Raw genomic sequence first — 13,370 nt, forward strand, 5'->3', positions numbered from 1 at the left:
TGCGGACACAGCAGCAGTTTTAAAAAAGATTTTAAGATTAATTTTTTTGCTCCTCTCACTCTAGCAGTTGAGCTGCCTCACTCTAGCCCCAACATTCCGTCCCATACACACCCATTATAAACTCTGAAACAGGTGAAAAAACATCATGAAACTTAAACTGGAACTGAAGAAAAAGTATAATAGATATTGAAAAGATAAATACAAGTTGAATAGTTGAATGTCTTGTCTTCGTTTTAAAGTTTGAATGGTGGCTCTATGTCAATGTATGTGGAAGTAGTAAGAGTTTAAAAATGAGTAAGTTGAATGAGGATTTGAAGGGTCTCCCCATTGAAATACATTATAAATTTTTGTTGAATAAAGTTGAATAAAATTAAAAATATAAATGTTAAAAATATGAAAAATAGAAGCAGTGTTGTCCAAAAGAATAGGAATCTAACGATGTTTGAATGGTTTTTCTAAGTTGAACGGTTTTGAAGGAGTAGGCTTTCAAAAAACGTACGGAAAAATAATAAAATATAACTAGAAAGTGCATTTTCTGAAGAAACTGCAGTGTGAATGCTTGAATCTGAATGTATGCACTGAAATGAATTAATTGCTGAATTTTGAGTTAAAAATATTGAATGAGATAAAAAAAAAACAAAAAAAAAAACGAATTTAACCTGAAAACAAAGGTGCTGAACTGCTAAAAGCTGAAGGTTACACAGAAGAAGGAGTTGGAAAAAAACTGAAAATGTTTTAAATGTAAATTAGAAAACCCTAAGAAATGAGAAAAGAACATTTAGAGTCAGAAAACATCTGAATGAATATTAAAAGGTCATATTCTTTGAATCACTGAATGACTCAAATGTGATCCCTCCACTTTGATCCACACAGTTTAAAAAGTTTAAATGCCTGAGCTTTGAAAGATACGGTGTTGGAAAGAGAACAATAATGGCGACAATTTGAGGGTAAAATGATGGCTGTGACACTGTGGACACAGCAGCAGTTGAAAGAGAAGTGCTTAAGATGAATCTTGGTACAGTGGCAGGCAGAGCTCGTTAAGCAGGCAGGTGTGAGCCTGGTTGCTATAGTGACCGCACCCAATGGCTCCATACACACGTACACAGACATGCGCCTCACTTTTGCTGCTTAAAATGAACAGAAAAGTCAGGCCGAAACAAATCGTTCCCAAATGAAAAGTAAAAGTCGTATTGACAAAATTCTTTCACCGTGAGCGACAGCAGCTTCTAGTCTACTGAATTCTCAGTTTTCATGCCTGTGGAGTTTATTATATGGACGTGGTGACAGTGGAAAGACACCATGCTCTTCTGATTTTCAAACGAACCTTCTGAGCCATTTTAACATTAGAGTCTATGGAAGAGTTGGAGGGAGGAGGCTGTGCATTGGTGACATTTACGAAAGAACCATAACACCTAGGACAATAGTAAACACATTGGATGAAAGAGGACAGCCATGGCTACGTTTTGAGGGTAAAATCATACCTGTAGAGCAAACGCTGTGGACACAGCAGCAGTTTTAAAAAAGATTTTAAGATTAATTTTTTTGCTCCTCTCACTCTAGCAGTTGAGCTGCCTCACTCTAGCCCCAACATTCCGTCCCATACACACCCATTATAAACTCTGAAACGGGTGAAAAAACATCATGAAACTTAAACTGGAACTGAAGAAAAAGTATAATAGATATTGAAAAGATAAATACAAGTTGAATAGTTGAATGTCTTGTCTTCGTTTTAAAGTTTGAATGGTGGCTCTATGTCAATGTATGTGGAAGTAGTAAGAGTTTAAAAATGAGTAAGTTGAATGAGGATTTGAAGGGTCTCCCCATTGAAATACATGGGAAATTTTGGGAAATTTTTGTTGAATAAAGTTGAATAAAATTAAAAATATAAATGTTAAAAATGAGAAAAATAGAAGCAGTCATGTCCAAAAGAAGAGGAATCTAATGGTGTTTGAATGGTTTTTCTAAGTTGAACGGTTTTGAAGGAGTAGGAGTACAAAAAACGTACGGAATACAGAATAAAATAGAATAAAGATTAGAAGAACAATACTGTGAATGCTTTTCAAGCATTCACACTAACTAGAAAGTGCATTTTCTGAAGAAACTGCAGTGTGAATGCTTGAATCTGAATGTATGGACTGAAATGAATTAATTGCTGAATTTTGAGTTAAAAATTTTGAATGAGATAAAAAAAAAAACAACCTGAATTTAACCTGAAAACAAAAGTGCTGAACTGCTGAAGGTTACACAGAAGAAGAAGTTGGAAAAAAGCTGAAAATGTTTTAATTGTAAATTAGAAAAACCTAAGAAATGAGAAAAGAACATTTAGAGTCAGAAAACATCTGAAAGAATATTAAAAGGTCATATTCTTTGAATCACTGAATGACTAAAATGTGATCCCTCCACTTTGATCCACACAGTTTAAAAAGTTTAAATGCCTGAGCTTTGAAAGACACGGTGTTGGAAAGAGAACAATAATGGCGACAATTTGAGGGTAAAATGATGGCTGTAACACTGTGGACACAGCAGCAGTTGAAAGAGAAGTGCTTAAGATGAATCTTGGTACAGTGGCAGGCAGAGCTCGTTAAGCAGGCAGGTGTGAGCCTGGTTGCTATAGTGACCGCACCCAATGGCTCCATACACACGTACACAGACATGCGCCTCACTTTTGCTGCTTAAAATGAACAGAAAAGTCAGGCCGAAACAAATCGCTCCCAAATGAAAAGTATAGGTCGTATTGACGAAATTCTTTCACCGTGAGCGGCAGCAATGTCCAGTCTACCTAATTCTCAGTTTTCATGCCTGTGGAGCTTATTATATGGACGTGGTGACAGTGTAAAAACACCATGCTCTTCTGATTTTCAAACCAACCTTCTGAGCCGTTTTAACATTAGAGTCTATGGAAGAGTTGGAGGGAGGAGGCTGTGCATTGGTGACATTTACGAAAGAACCATAACACCTAGTACAATAGTAAACACATTGGATGAAAGAGGACAGCGATGGCTACATTTTGAGGGTAAAATCATACCTGTAGAGCAAACGCTGCAGACACAGCAGCAGTTTTAAAAAAGATTTTAAGATACATTTTTTTGCTCCTCTCACTCTAGCAGTTGAGCTGTCTCACTCTAGCCCCAACATTCCGTCCCATACACACCCATTATAAACTCTGAAACGGGTGAAAAAACATCATGAAACTTAAACTGGAACTGAAGAAAAAGTATAATAGATATTGAAAAGATAAATACAAGTTGAATAGTTGAATGTCTTGTCTTCGTTTTAAAGTTTGAATGGTGGCTCTATGTCAATGTATGTGGAAGTAGTAAGAGTTTAAAAATGAGTAAGTTGAATGAGAATTTGAAGGGTCTCCCCATTGAAATACATGGGAAATTTTTGTTGAATAAAGTTGAATAAAATTAAAAATATAAATGTTAAAAATGAGAAAAATAGAAGCAGTCATGTCCAAAATAATAGGAATCTAACGATGTTTGAATGGTTTTTCTAAGTTGAACGGTTTTGAAGGAGTAGGCTTTCAAAAAACGTACGGAAGAATAAAATAGAATAAAGATTCGAATAACAATACTGTGAATGCTTTTCAAGCATTCACACTAATAACTAGAAAGTGCATTTTCTGAAGAAACTGCAGTGTGAATGCTTGAATCTGAATGTATGCATTGAAATGAAATAATTACTGAATTTAAGTTAAAAATTTTGAATGAGATTAAAAAAAAAAACCCGAATTTAACCTGAAAACAAAAGTGCTGAACTGCTAAAAGCTGAAGGTTACACAGAAGAAGAAGTTGGAAAAAAGCTGAAAATGTTTTAATTGTAAATTAGAAAAACCTAAGAAATGAGAAAAGAACATTTAGAGTCAGAAAACATCTGAAAGAATATTAAAAGGTCATATTCTTTGAATCACTGAATGACTAAAATGTGATCCCTCCACTTGGATCCACACAGTTTAAAAAGTTTAAATGTCTTAGCTTTGAAAGACAAGATGTTGGAAAGAGAACAACGATGGCGACGTTTTGAGGGTAAAATGATGGCTGTAACACTGTGGACACAGCAGCAGTTGAAAGAGAAGTGTTTAAGATGAATCTTGGCAGAGTGGCAGAGAGAGCTCGTTAAGCAGGCAGGTGTGAGCCTGGTTGCTATAGTGACCGCACCCAATGGCTCCATACACACGCACACAGACATGCACCTCACTTTTGCTGCTTAAAATGAACAGAAAAGTCAGGCCGAAACAAATCGCTCCCAAATGAAAAGTAAAAGTCGTATTGACAAAATTCTTTCACCGTGAGCGACAGCAATGTCTAGTCTACTGAATTCTCAGTTTTCATGCCTGTGGAGCTTATTATATGGACGTGGTGACAGTCTAAAGACACCATGCTCTTCTGATTTTCAAACGAACCTTCTGAGCCAGTTTAACATTAGAGTCTATGGAAGAGTTGGAGGGAGGAGGCTGTGCATTGGTGACATTTATGAAAGAACCATAACACCTAGTACAATAGTAAACACATTGGATGAAAGAGGACAGCCATGGCTACGTTTTGAGGGTAAAATCATACCTGTAGAGCAAACGCTGCGGACACAGCAGCAGTTTTAAAAAAGATTTTAAGATTATTTTTTTTGCTCCTCTCACTCTAGCAGTTGAGCTGCCTCACTCTAGCCCCAACATTCCGTCCCATACACACCCATTATAAACTCTGAAACGGGTGAAAAAACATCATGAAACTTAAACTGGAACTGAAGAAAAAGTATAATAGATATTGAAAAGATAAATACAAGTTGAATAGTTGAATGTCTTGTCTTCGTTTTAAAGTTTGAATGGTGGCTCTATGTGAACGTATGTTGAAGTAGTAAGAGTTTAAAAATTAGTAAGTTGAATGAGAATTTGAAGGGTCTCCCCATTGAAATACATGGGAAATTTTTGTTGAATAAAGTTGAATAAAATTAAAAATATAAATGTTAAAAATGAGAAAAATACAAGCAACAGTGTCCAAAAGAATAGGAATCTAATGGTGTTTGAATGGTTTTTCTAAGTTGAACGGTTTTGAAGGAGTAGGCTTTCAAAAAACGTACGGAATAGATAATAATAAAATAGAATAATAAAGATTAGAAGAACAATACTGTGAATGCTTTTCAAGCATTCACACTAATAACTAGAAAGTGCATTTTCTGAAGAAACTGCAGTGTGAATGCTTGAATCTGAATGTATGCATTGAAATGAAATAATTACTGAATTTAAGTTAAAAATTTTGAATGAGATAAAAAAAAAAACCCCGAATTTAACCTGAAAACAAAAGTGCTGAACTGCTAAAAGCTGAAGGTTACACAGAAGAAGGAGTTGGAAAAAAACTGAAAATGTTTTAAATGTAAATTAGAAAACCCTAAGAAATGAGAAAAGAACATTTAGAGTCAGAAAACATCTGAATGAATATTAAAAGGTCATATTCTTTGAATCACTGAATGACTCAAATGTGATCCCTCCACTTTGATCCACACAGTTTAAAAAGTTTAAATGCCTGAGCTTTGAAATATACGGTGTTGGAAAGAGAACAATAATGGCGACAATTTGAGGGTAAAATGATGGCTGTAACACTGTGGACACAGCAGCAGTTGAAAGAGAAGTGTTTAAGATGAATCTTGGTACAGTGGCAGGCAGAGCTCGTTAAGCAGGCAGGTGTGAGCCTGGTTGCTATAGTGACTGCACCCAAGGGCTCCATACACACGTACACAGACATGCGCCTCACTTTTGCTGCTTAAAATGAACAGAAAAGTCAGGCCGAAACAAATCGCTCCCAAATGAAAAGTAAAAGTCGTATTGACAAAATTCTTTCACCGTGAGCGACAGCAATGTCTAGTCTACCTAATTCTCAGTTTTCATGCCTGTGGAGCTTATTATATGGATGTGGTGACAGTGGAAAGACACCATGCTCTTCTGATTTTCAAACGAACCTTCTGAGCCATTTTAACATTAGAGTCTATGGAAGAGTTGGAGGGAGGAGGCTGTGCATTGGTGACATTTATGAAAGAACCATAACACCTAGGACAATAGTAAACACATTGGATGAAAGAGGACAGCGATGGCTACGTTTTGAGGGTAAAATGGCGGCTGTAGAGCAAACGCTGCGGACACAGCAGCAGTTTTAAAAAAGATTTTAAGATTAATTTTTTTGCTCCTCTCACTCTAGCAGTTGAGCTCTCTCACTCTAGCCCCAACATTCCGTCCCATACACACCCATTATAAACTCTGAAACGGGTGAAAAAACATCATGAAACTTAAACTGGAACTGAAGAAAAAGTATAATAGATATTGAAAAGATAAATACAAGTTGAATAGTTGAATGTCTTGTCTTCGTTTTAAAGTTGGAATGGTGGCTCTATGTCAATGTATGTGGAAGTAGATACAGTTTAAAGAGGAGGAATTTGAATGAGAATTTGAAGGGTCTCCCCATTGAAATACATTATAAATTTTTGTTGAATAAAGTTGAATAAAATAAAAAATATAAATGTTAAAAATGAGAAAAATAGAAGCAGTGTTGTCCAAAAGAATAGGAATCTAACGGTGTTTGAATGGTTTTTCTAAGTTGAACGGTTTTGAAGGAGATAGATTACAAAAAACGTACGGAATACAGAATAATAATAAATAAAATAGAATAAAGATTAGAAGAACAATACTGTGAATGCTTTTCAAGCATTCACACTAATAAAGATTCGAATAACAATACTGTGAATGCTTTTCAAGCATTCACACTAATAAAGATTCGAATAACAATACTGTGAATGCTTTTCAAGCATTCACACTAATAAAGATTCGAATAACAATACTGTGAATGCTTTTCAAGCATTCACACTAATAAATATACAATAAGATAAAAATAGAATACAAATACAAATACTATATACAACTGAGTAAAAATACAACGATGACAGAAAGGATTATTGCACTTAGTATTATTGCATATGTATGGATGTGTGTGCTTGATCAGTTAAAGTCTTTATTATGGAGTCTGACAGCAGTGGGGAGGAAAGACCTGCGAAATCTCTCCGTCCCACACCGTGGGTGCCGCAGTCTCCCACTGAAGGAGCTGCTCAGTGCTGTCACAGTCTTCTGCATGGGGTGGGAGATGTTGTCCATCAGGGATGACAGCTTAGCCGCCGTTCTCCTGTCACTCACCACCTCCACTGGGTCCAGAGGGCATCCTAGAACAGAGCTGGCCCTTCGGATCACCCTGTTCAGTCTCTTCCTGTCCCCAGCAGAGATGCTGCCGCCCCAGCAGATCACGCCATAAAAGATAGCAGAAGCCACAACAGAGTCATAGAATTTCTTCAGGAGTGGGCCCTCCACTCCAAACGACCTGAGTCTCCGCAGCAGGTACAGCCTGGATTCATATATAGGTGTATTTTCCGTGAAATGTCTTTTTTTTTACTGCAAACAAAGCCGATAATTAAAACTAGAATGAAGTAATTGCTGGATTTGTATTGTAAATATTTCATTAAAAATGTTAACATTGAAACTGTTTATTGAAATAGATTTAAGTTTCTCGGTTCTTCCCATTATTGTGACGTTTGTTGTATCAGGAAGTGGCAGCAGAGTGACTCATCATCGTTTCTCTACTCTCTACAACTAGTCACACACGAAAGGGAGTTCACGTGAGTTAATTTGAGTGTTTTTTACAAATTTACCGGATTGTTAAAAGTTTGAAATACTCGAGCTCTGGCAGTTTGTAGCACTGTGAAGGGTAAAGCAGATACCCGCCGTTAAATAAACAAAGACACACAGGGAAGGAAAGCTAAATGCGGAAAGGTAGGGGGAAATTGAACGGTCTTGCAGTTGCCTGGCTCTGGCAGCTAATTGAGTAGCTCATGATCTGAAACGTCTCTTCAGCGTTTAAGCACGGGTCGATACAACTGCTGTATTTTCCTGCCCAGGTCAGGCTTTCTGACTCGTCTTTCTTTCATTTTCAGTCGGACAGTAACAATGAGCAACCACGAAGAACCCAAAGACACTGCAGCTCCTCACATTGTGAAAGAAGAGGTGTGTGTGTGTTTAAATGTTTGTGAATGAGGGCGTTCAGAAAAAAAAAATGTCGACGCTAGCAGTATAAAATTGCTATAATAGTGCATTGGCTATAAATTGGCTTCACTTGTGTAATATAAAAATTGTGTTATACAGTTTAAAGTAATAAAGTTTCAATGTGGAGCTTCCATGTTAGTTTACTGAACAGTAGGCATGTGATGAGCTGTGTGTATGTGTTTGTTTTCTAGCTTATTGCGGCAGGGAAATGGGTGAAGCTGGAAAAGACTACATATGTGGACCCCGCTGGAAACACCAGGTATTGTTCTGTCTGTGGGTTTCCATATTCTCAGTGAGATTAATTAACACTGATAAATAGTGGATAGTAATATAAAACATAGCCTGAGTTTAAAATAATGAGTGTATGTGCAGTGACAAAAAGATCTTTATTTAATTTAGAAATTTGGGAAATTTTGGTGTTTATCCAGACAAAACAATAGATTTAATGTGTAATATAATAGCTTAACTAAAATGGAGTAGCTTGAAAGAATAACACAGAACACATTGCTGGTCTGTTGAGGTGAAGAGAGAGCCAAATGTGAAAGCAACGGTACTGTTTTACTGTTAGTGCTACATCCCTACCCCCACCAATGGTCATGATCTATGGGTAGCAATGGAAAGAATGAGATCGCGAATCCACACTCTGGAAATAAGCATCCTCCGAGTGGTGGCTGAGCTGAGGGCGAGAAGGGGCTCGGGGTAGAACCGCTGCCTCTCCACAAAGGAGTCGTCTGAAGTGGTTTGAGCATCTAAGATAGTGCCTGGGTCCCTTCTAGGCAAGGTATGTCTTACTTGGAGGAGACCCCAGGGTAGACCTAGGATTTGCTGCGGAGGTTATGTCTCTCAGATGGATTGGGGAAAAACTCTTTCCAATGGAAGACTTGGAAGAGGTGGCTAGGAAGAAGGAAGTCTGAGCATCTCTGCTTAGACTGCTACCCAGCGACGTAGACACATAATTCAGTTTTTTCACCATCATCATTCATTTTTACTCTTAGCGAAGTACAAACCTGTCTGAAACACTCAGTTTCAGACAGGTTTTTTCTGCTCTTGTCTCTATACGATGTCAGTAGATGGTTATGTGGATGTTTCCTCTCAGGAGCCCCACCCACCAACTGTTCAAAAATGTTGATTTTGATGGACAGAAGAAAGTTAGCTTAACTGGAAGAGGAAGGAAGGATGGTAGAACAGCACAACAGGTCCACCCTTAAACTACTTTGATTACCTGTTTTAAACCTCCAGAACCTGGGAGACTGTGAAACGGACAACGAGGCGAGCCAACACTGAAGCAGATGGTGAGCGTATCTTCTTTCATTTTCTGGTTGTTCAGCTTTTGCCAGAGTTATTGAAGGCTAACACATATTTCCTCCAGGTGTGGGAATAATCGCTCTGCTGAAACGGACGCTGCATAAGGACTGCGTAGTGATGGTGAAGCAGTTCCGCCCTCCTCTGGGATGCTGCACTCTGGAGTTTCCTGCAGGTCAGTTTTTTCACTCATGATGTGCTCGATGATGGAGTATGTTCCAGGGTAATGAAAAGTGCTTAATCATCTCCAAGTTGGCACTTTGTTATTTTTCTGTTGTTTAGGATTGATTGATGAGGGGGAAACTGCCGAGGCGGCTGCACTGAGGGAACTGAAGGAGGAAACTGGTTACACAGGAGAAGTAGTAGGAGTCACTCCAGGTACTATTACACACCATACTGCAGAAATTCAGGGATCGGCAGGATGAAGTGTCCATACACATTTTATCTTTGAAAATTCCAATAAGAGCGATAAGGTTAAGTAGACTGATAAGTTTGTTTTGGCTAACATTATTGCTGTGCTTGCAGCAACCTGTCTGGACCCTGGTCTGTCTAACTGCACCATTCAGACTATCCTGGTCAACATCAATGGTGACGATGTGGAGAATATCAACCCAACACAGAAGCTGGGTGAGAAAACTTTTCACAACTCAGTTTTTTCACCATCATCATTCATTTTTACTCTAACTTGTTTAGGACATAATTCAGTTGGCCATGTTGCCTTCATCACTTTTCTTAGATTCACTTACAAGCAGAATTCCTGTGCAGTAATCTGAAGCCGGTGCTAAAATAATTAAACTCTATTCTAGAGGGAAAACTTGATGACTTTCAAATATATATTTTTTACCCTGAGCAATGCTTGATGGGTCACTGTTTCATCTGACATGATCACGGACAGAAATGACTCCCCACAGATAGCAAAGTGACCCCTGACTGGATCGACCCCGGTGTCTATTGCTGTCTGTATAGGCCAGCAGTCCACTGTTCACCTTAGCTGTTTATATGCTGTGTGAAGAGTTTCCACATCTATTTACTCTGGAGGAGGATGTAAAACTTTGAAAGGAGTCTGACACAGGTCATGAGTCGGTGAAGCTCACTTCTGTCAGGCAGCTGTAGTGAGGTGAAAATTTGAGGATATGTTGAAGTTTTCTGTCAGTAAGCGCTGCTGTTTTTGAAGCTGTTAGCCAGCGTTTCTGAAACTGTCTTGAAGAGGATGTAACGTTGCTGAACTCCGAACTACAAGACTGTCAGGAATTAATAAGTATGTTTGCTCGTTTTTCTTGTGTTAGTCACATTGTTTCTTTCCTCAGATGATAAAACATAGATGTCATGAGACTTCAAGTTGTTGTAGATGAAACTACACAGTACTGTGTAGTGCTGTTAACAAAAAAAGAAATGGGCCTTCTAATCTGTACCAAAATGTTATGATTTACCTGGATAGAACTTTATTAATCCCTTGGGTAGGTTCCTCCAGGAAATTCAGTTTCCAGTAGCAGAACGCCAACAGAAATTTGCATAGTAAAGAAATAGAATGTAATATAAAGTAAAGGTGAATGAGAGAATATAGTATTAGCATATATACAAATATAAATACAAAATATATAAATAGGCAATGAAATATACTCATTTATGAGATGTAGCAGCCAAATGTCTATTGCACATTTCAACTATTGTCAGTCTATTGCACAGTGATTAGTTCTTCTTCAGTGATTGTTTGCAAACACTAGTTTGGTTTTCCCCACCCTCCTTTGTCCTTCCCTTTCCCCTCCCCTCCAGAGAGGAGTTAACCAGTTTGACGGTGTGTGGGACAAAGGAGTTTTTATTTGTACTATTGCTCCTGTAACATGATTTCTGTCAGAGTAGGAGAATATTAGCTTACTCTTAATTAGTTTTGGTGCTTAAATGCGTTACTGTAATGAGCTCCTTGGACAGCTTCTAGAATTCATTTGGTAGTTGGATCTTCACTTTTCTCATGCAGGCTTTTACATTGCTGGGAGTAACAAGAGGTTATGGTAGTGTAGTTTATTGAAGCACACACAAAGTATCTGCCTTAACAAGCCTGTGCCCCTTTTTTCTTAACAATTCATTCACAAATGGATGAAATGGTCATTTAGAGGTTTTGGTTGTGTTAATTAAAGTTAGGCCAAAATGAGTAGTTGGTTCATCATTTTTCCAATCTGTAAATTGAAGATTTTGTGATCTTTCTGTTAAAAATTAACAATACCTTCGTGACTTCATGTCACTGTAGCTCACCTGCTTGAGCAGCTGATCTAATGCTGAAGCCTACTGCAGCAGTCTGGGTTAGTGTAATGGCTCGAAAGTCTCAGTTGGTTTTGACATTCAAACCTTCCAGCCTCTGCAGTTCAATTGGCAATTTAGAAACAAAGTATCAATCCTGTCGTGCTATTGATCCGATACAATACCAAGACTAATTGCATCTGCTGTCTCCTGTGAGTTTTACCTTTGTCATAAGCATCTGTACTCAAACATGAACTGTCCCTATCAGATTGTCCCACTGTTATGCAGCGTTCACGTGTTAAACCTCCTAAAACATGAAGAGAAACTCAGTCTTCCCTTTTTATGCTTCTTAAAAAACCAATATCATTATGTTAAACTTGTTCTCTTGTGTTGTTTTTTTCCCCCCCACAGATGATGGAGGTGAGTCATGTTTCAGTTCCCTTTTTAAGTAGCCCTCAGACATAAAGGCCCATGTGACCATTTCATTGATCTTCTCCTTCCAGAATTTGTCGAAGTTATTCTTTTACCGCTTGACGAGTTCCAGACCAAAATAGACGGTGCGACTTTTCACACACTAAAGTTTGTGCAAGCATTCAGACTGTAAGAATTAAAGCCTAACATGAGCTTCCCTCATTTTATCCCACAGATTTGTTGCAGAAGGAAAAAATAATGGTGGATGCTAGGGTGTACATCTTCGCCATGGGGATGGCTCAGGCCTTCTTTAAGCCAAGAGAGCTGCCTGTGCTGAAGCAGTGAAGGCAACCTGCTGAAGATGAGGATTGACAGGAAGAAATAGTCTCTTTTTTGTTACACGGGGCTTCTGCATAGGAGCACAAAATTTGGACGTGTGTTTTTAAAAATGAGGATTTTTTTTTTTTTATTTCAAATTGTGAAATCAAAATATTTGTGCTTTTGAGACTAATAGAGCTATGTGTTTAAAATCATACTCAAAACTGAAAACTTGAAGTCAGAGGAGGAATTCAAAGCTGTGAGAAAGCAAACCTATGAAGAAGCCCTGTTTACACTACATGTGCTGGACCAGTTTTTGCTCTTGGTGTGAAGATTCCACCATAACTCATGGTTGGGCTTTAAGCCTGACAAATAGTAGTTTCCAAGTTTTTATAAGATAGCTTGACTTAACACAGGTTCTTGTAGGTTGTATTTACTGATTTGAAAACATTCCTTTACATGTGCTTACATACTGTTTGACTTAATGAGAGAAAAATCCACCTCAAACTAATTACCCGTTTAAAAGCTGGCTTTGTGGGGAAAAAACAGACTTCACTAAGTTGAATAATTCCAGCTCATGTCTCCTTTGGTCATTTCAGAATGGAAAGGAGCCAATGGTCACAAAAACTGTCACAAAGTGATAACGGTAACATAATTGGCAGATATATTAACATTTTAAGAGCGTAACTTCTCTGTAATGTACAGCAAATGAACTCTATTGATTTCAGTGACTGCTGTGCCTCAAACATTGATGCGGTGCAATTACCTGGAGATTGGTACTGTATTTACCCTAGCACTTAGAAATTACTGACCCATGAATAAACATATTCCCCCTACTTGTTCTGGAATATGTGCTTCTGTTTTAAAATTTACACTTTAACAAACAAAGATATGGAAACTACACGGTTGTTTGTTTGGTTTTTTAAAATTTACTTTTTACTGCTTTGGTGAAGAAATTTGTGGAACAAAAAATGATTTGAAGGCAAATGCTTAGAGTGCTCACTTTAATCAACATCGAACTATTATGATG

General features: G+C 37.8%; 1 protein-coding gene across 6 annotated transcripts; it reads left to right on the top strand.

The window, feature by feature from the left end:
• The first annotated feature begins 7,226 nt into the window (after nucleotides 1–7,226).
• nudt5 (nudix (nucleoside diphosphate linked moiety X)-type motif 5) lies at nucleotides 7,227–13,176 on the top strand. Of its 6 annotated transcripts, none has more exons than XM_080291362.1 (10): nucleotides 7,227–7,372; nucleotides 7,579–7,650; nucleotides 7,966–8,035; nucleotides 8,266–8,333; nucleotides 9,314–9,366; nucleotides 9,444–9,551; nucleotides 9,659–9,754; nucleotides 9,902–10,003; nucleotides 12,115–12,168; nucleotides 12,258–13,176. In XM_080291362.1, exons 3-10 carry the CDS (start codon nucleotides 7,979–7,981, stop codon nucleotides 12,365–12,367), a joined length of 648 nt encoding a protein of 215 aa, XP_080147488.1. In that variant the 5' UTR covers nucleotides 7,227–7,372; nucleotides 7,579–7,650; nucleotides 7,966–7,978; the 3' UTR covers nucleotides 12,368–13,176. The 6 variants fall into 6 exon arrangements, 4 of the variants coding, with proteins under 4 accessions (XP_080147488.1, XP_080147490.1, XP_080147487.1 ...); XM_080291364.1 differs by having other exon boundaries at nucleotides 7,334–7,395; XR_013902612.1 differs by having other exon boundaries at nucleotides 7,372–7,461; nucleotides 12,023–12,168.
• The last annotated feature ends 194 nt before the right edge of the window (nucleotides 13,177–13,370 follow it).

The sequence above is a fragment of the Astatotilapia calliptera genome, chromosome 17, assembly GCF_964374335.1.
Source record: "Astatotilapia calliptera chromosome 17, fAstCal68.1, whole genome shotgun sequence".
NCBI lineage: Eukaryota > Metazoa > Chordata > Actinopteri > Cichliformes > Cichlidae > Astatotilapia > Astatotilapia calliptera.

Bases quoted from the DNA above. Each gene is read 5' to 3' on its own strand.
- nudt5 (XM_080291361.1), top strand. From the start codon at position 7,412: ATGTCTTTTTTTTTACTGCAAACAAAGCCGATAATTAAAACTAGAATG. The intron at 8,036-8,265 runs GTGTGTGTGTGT...TTTGTTTTCTAG, and splicing joins CTCACATTGTGAAAGAAGAG to CTTATTGCGGCAGGGAAATG. The intron at 12,169-12,257 runs GTGCGACTTTTC...TTTATCCCACAG, and splicing joins GTTCCAGACCAAAATAGACG to ATTTGTTGCAGAAGGAAAAA.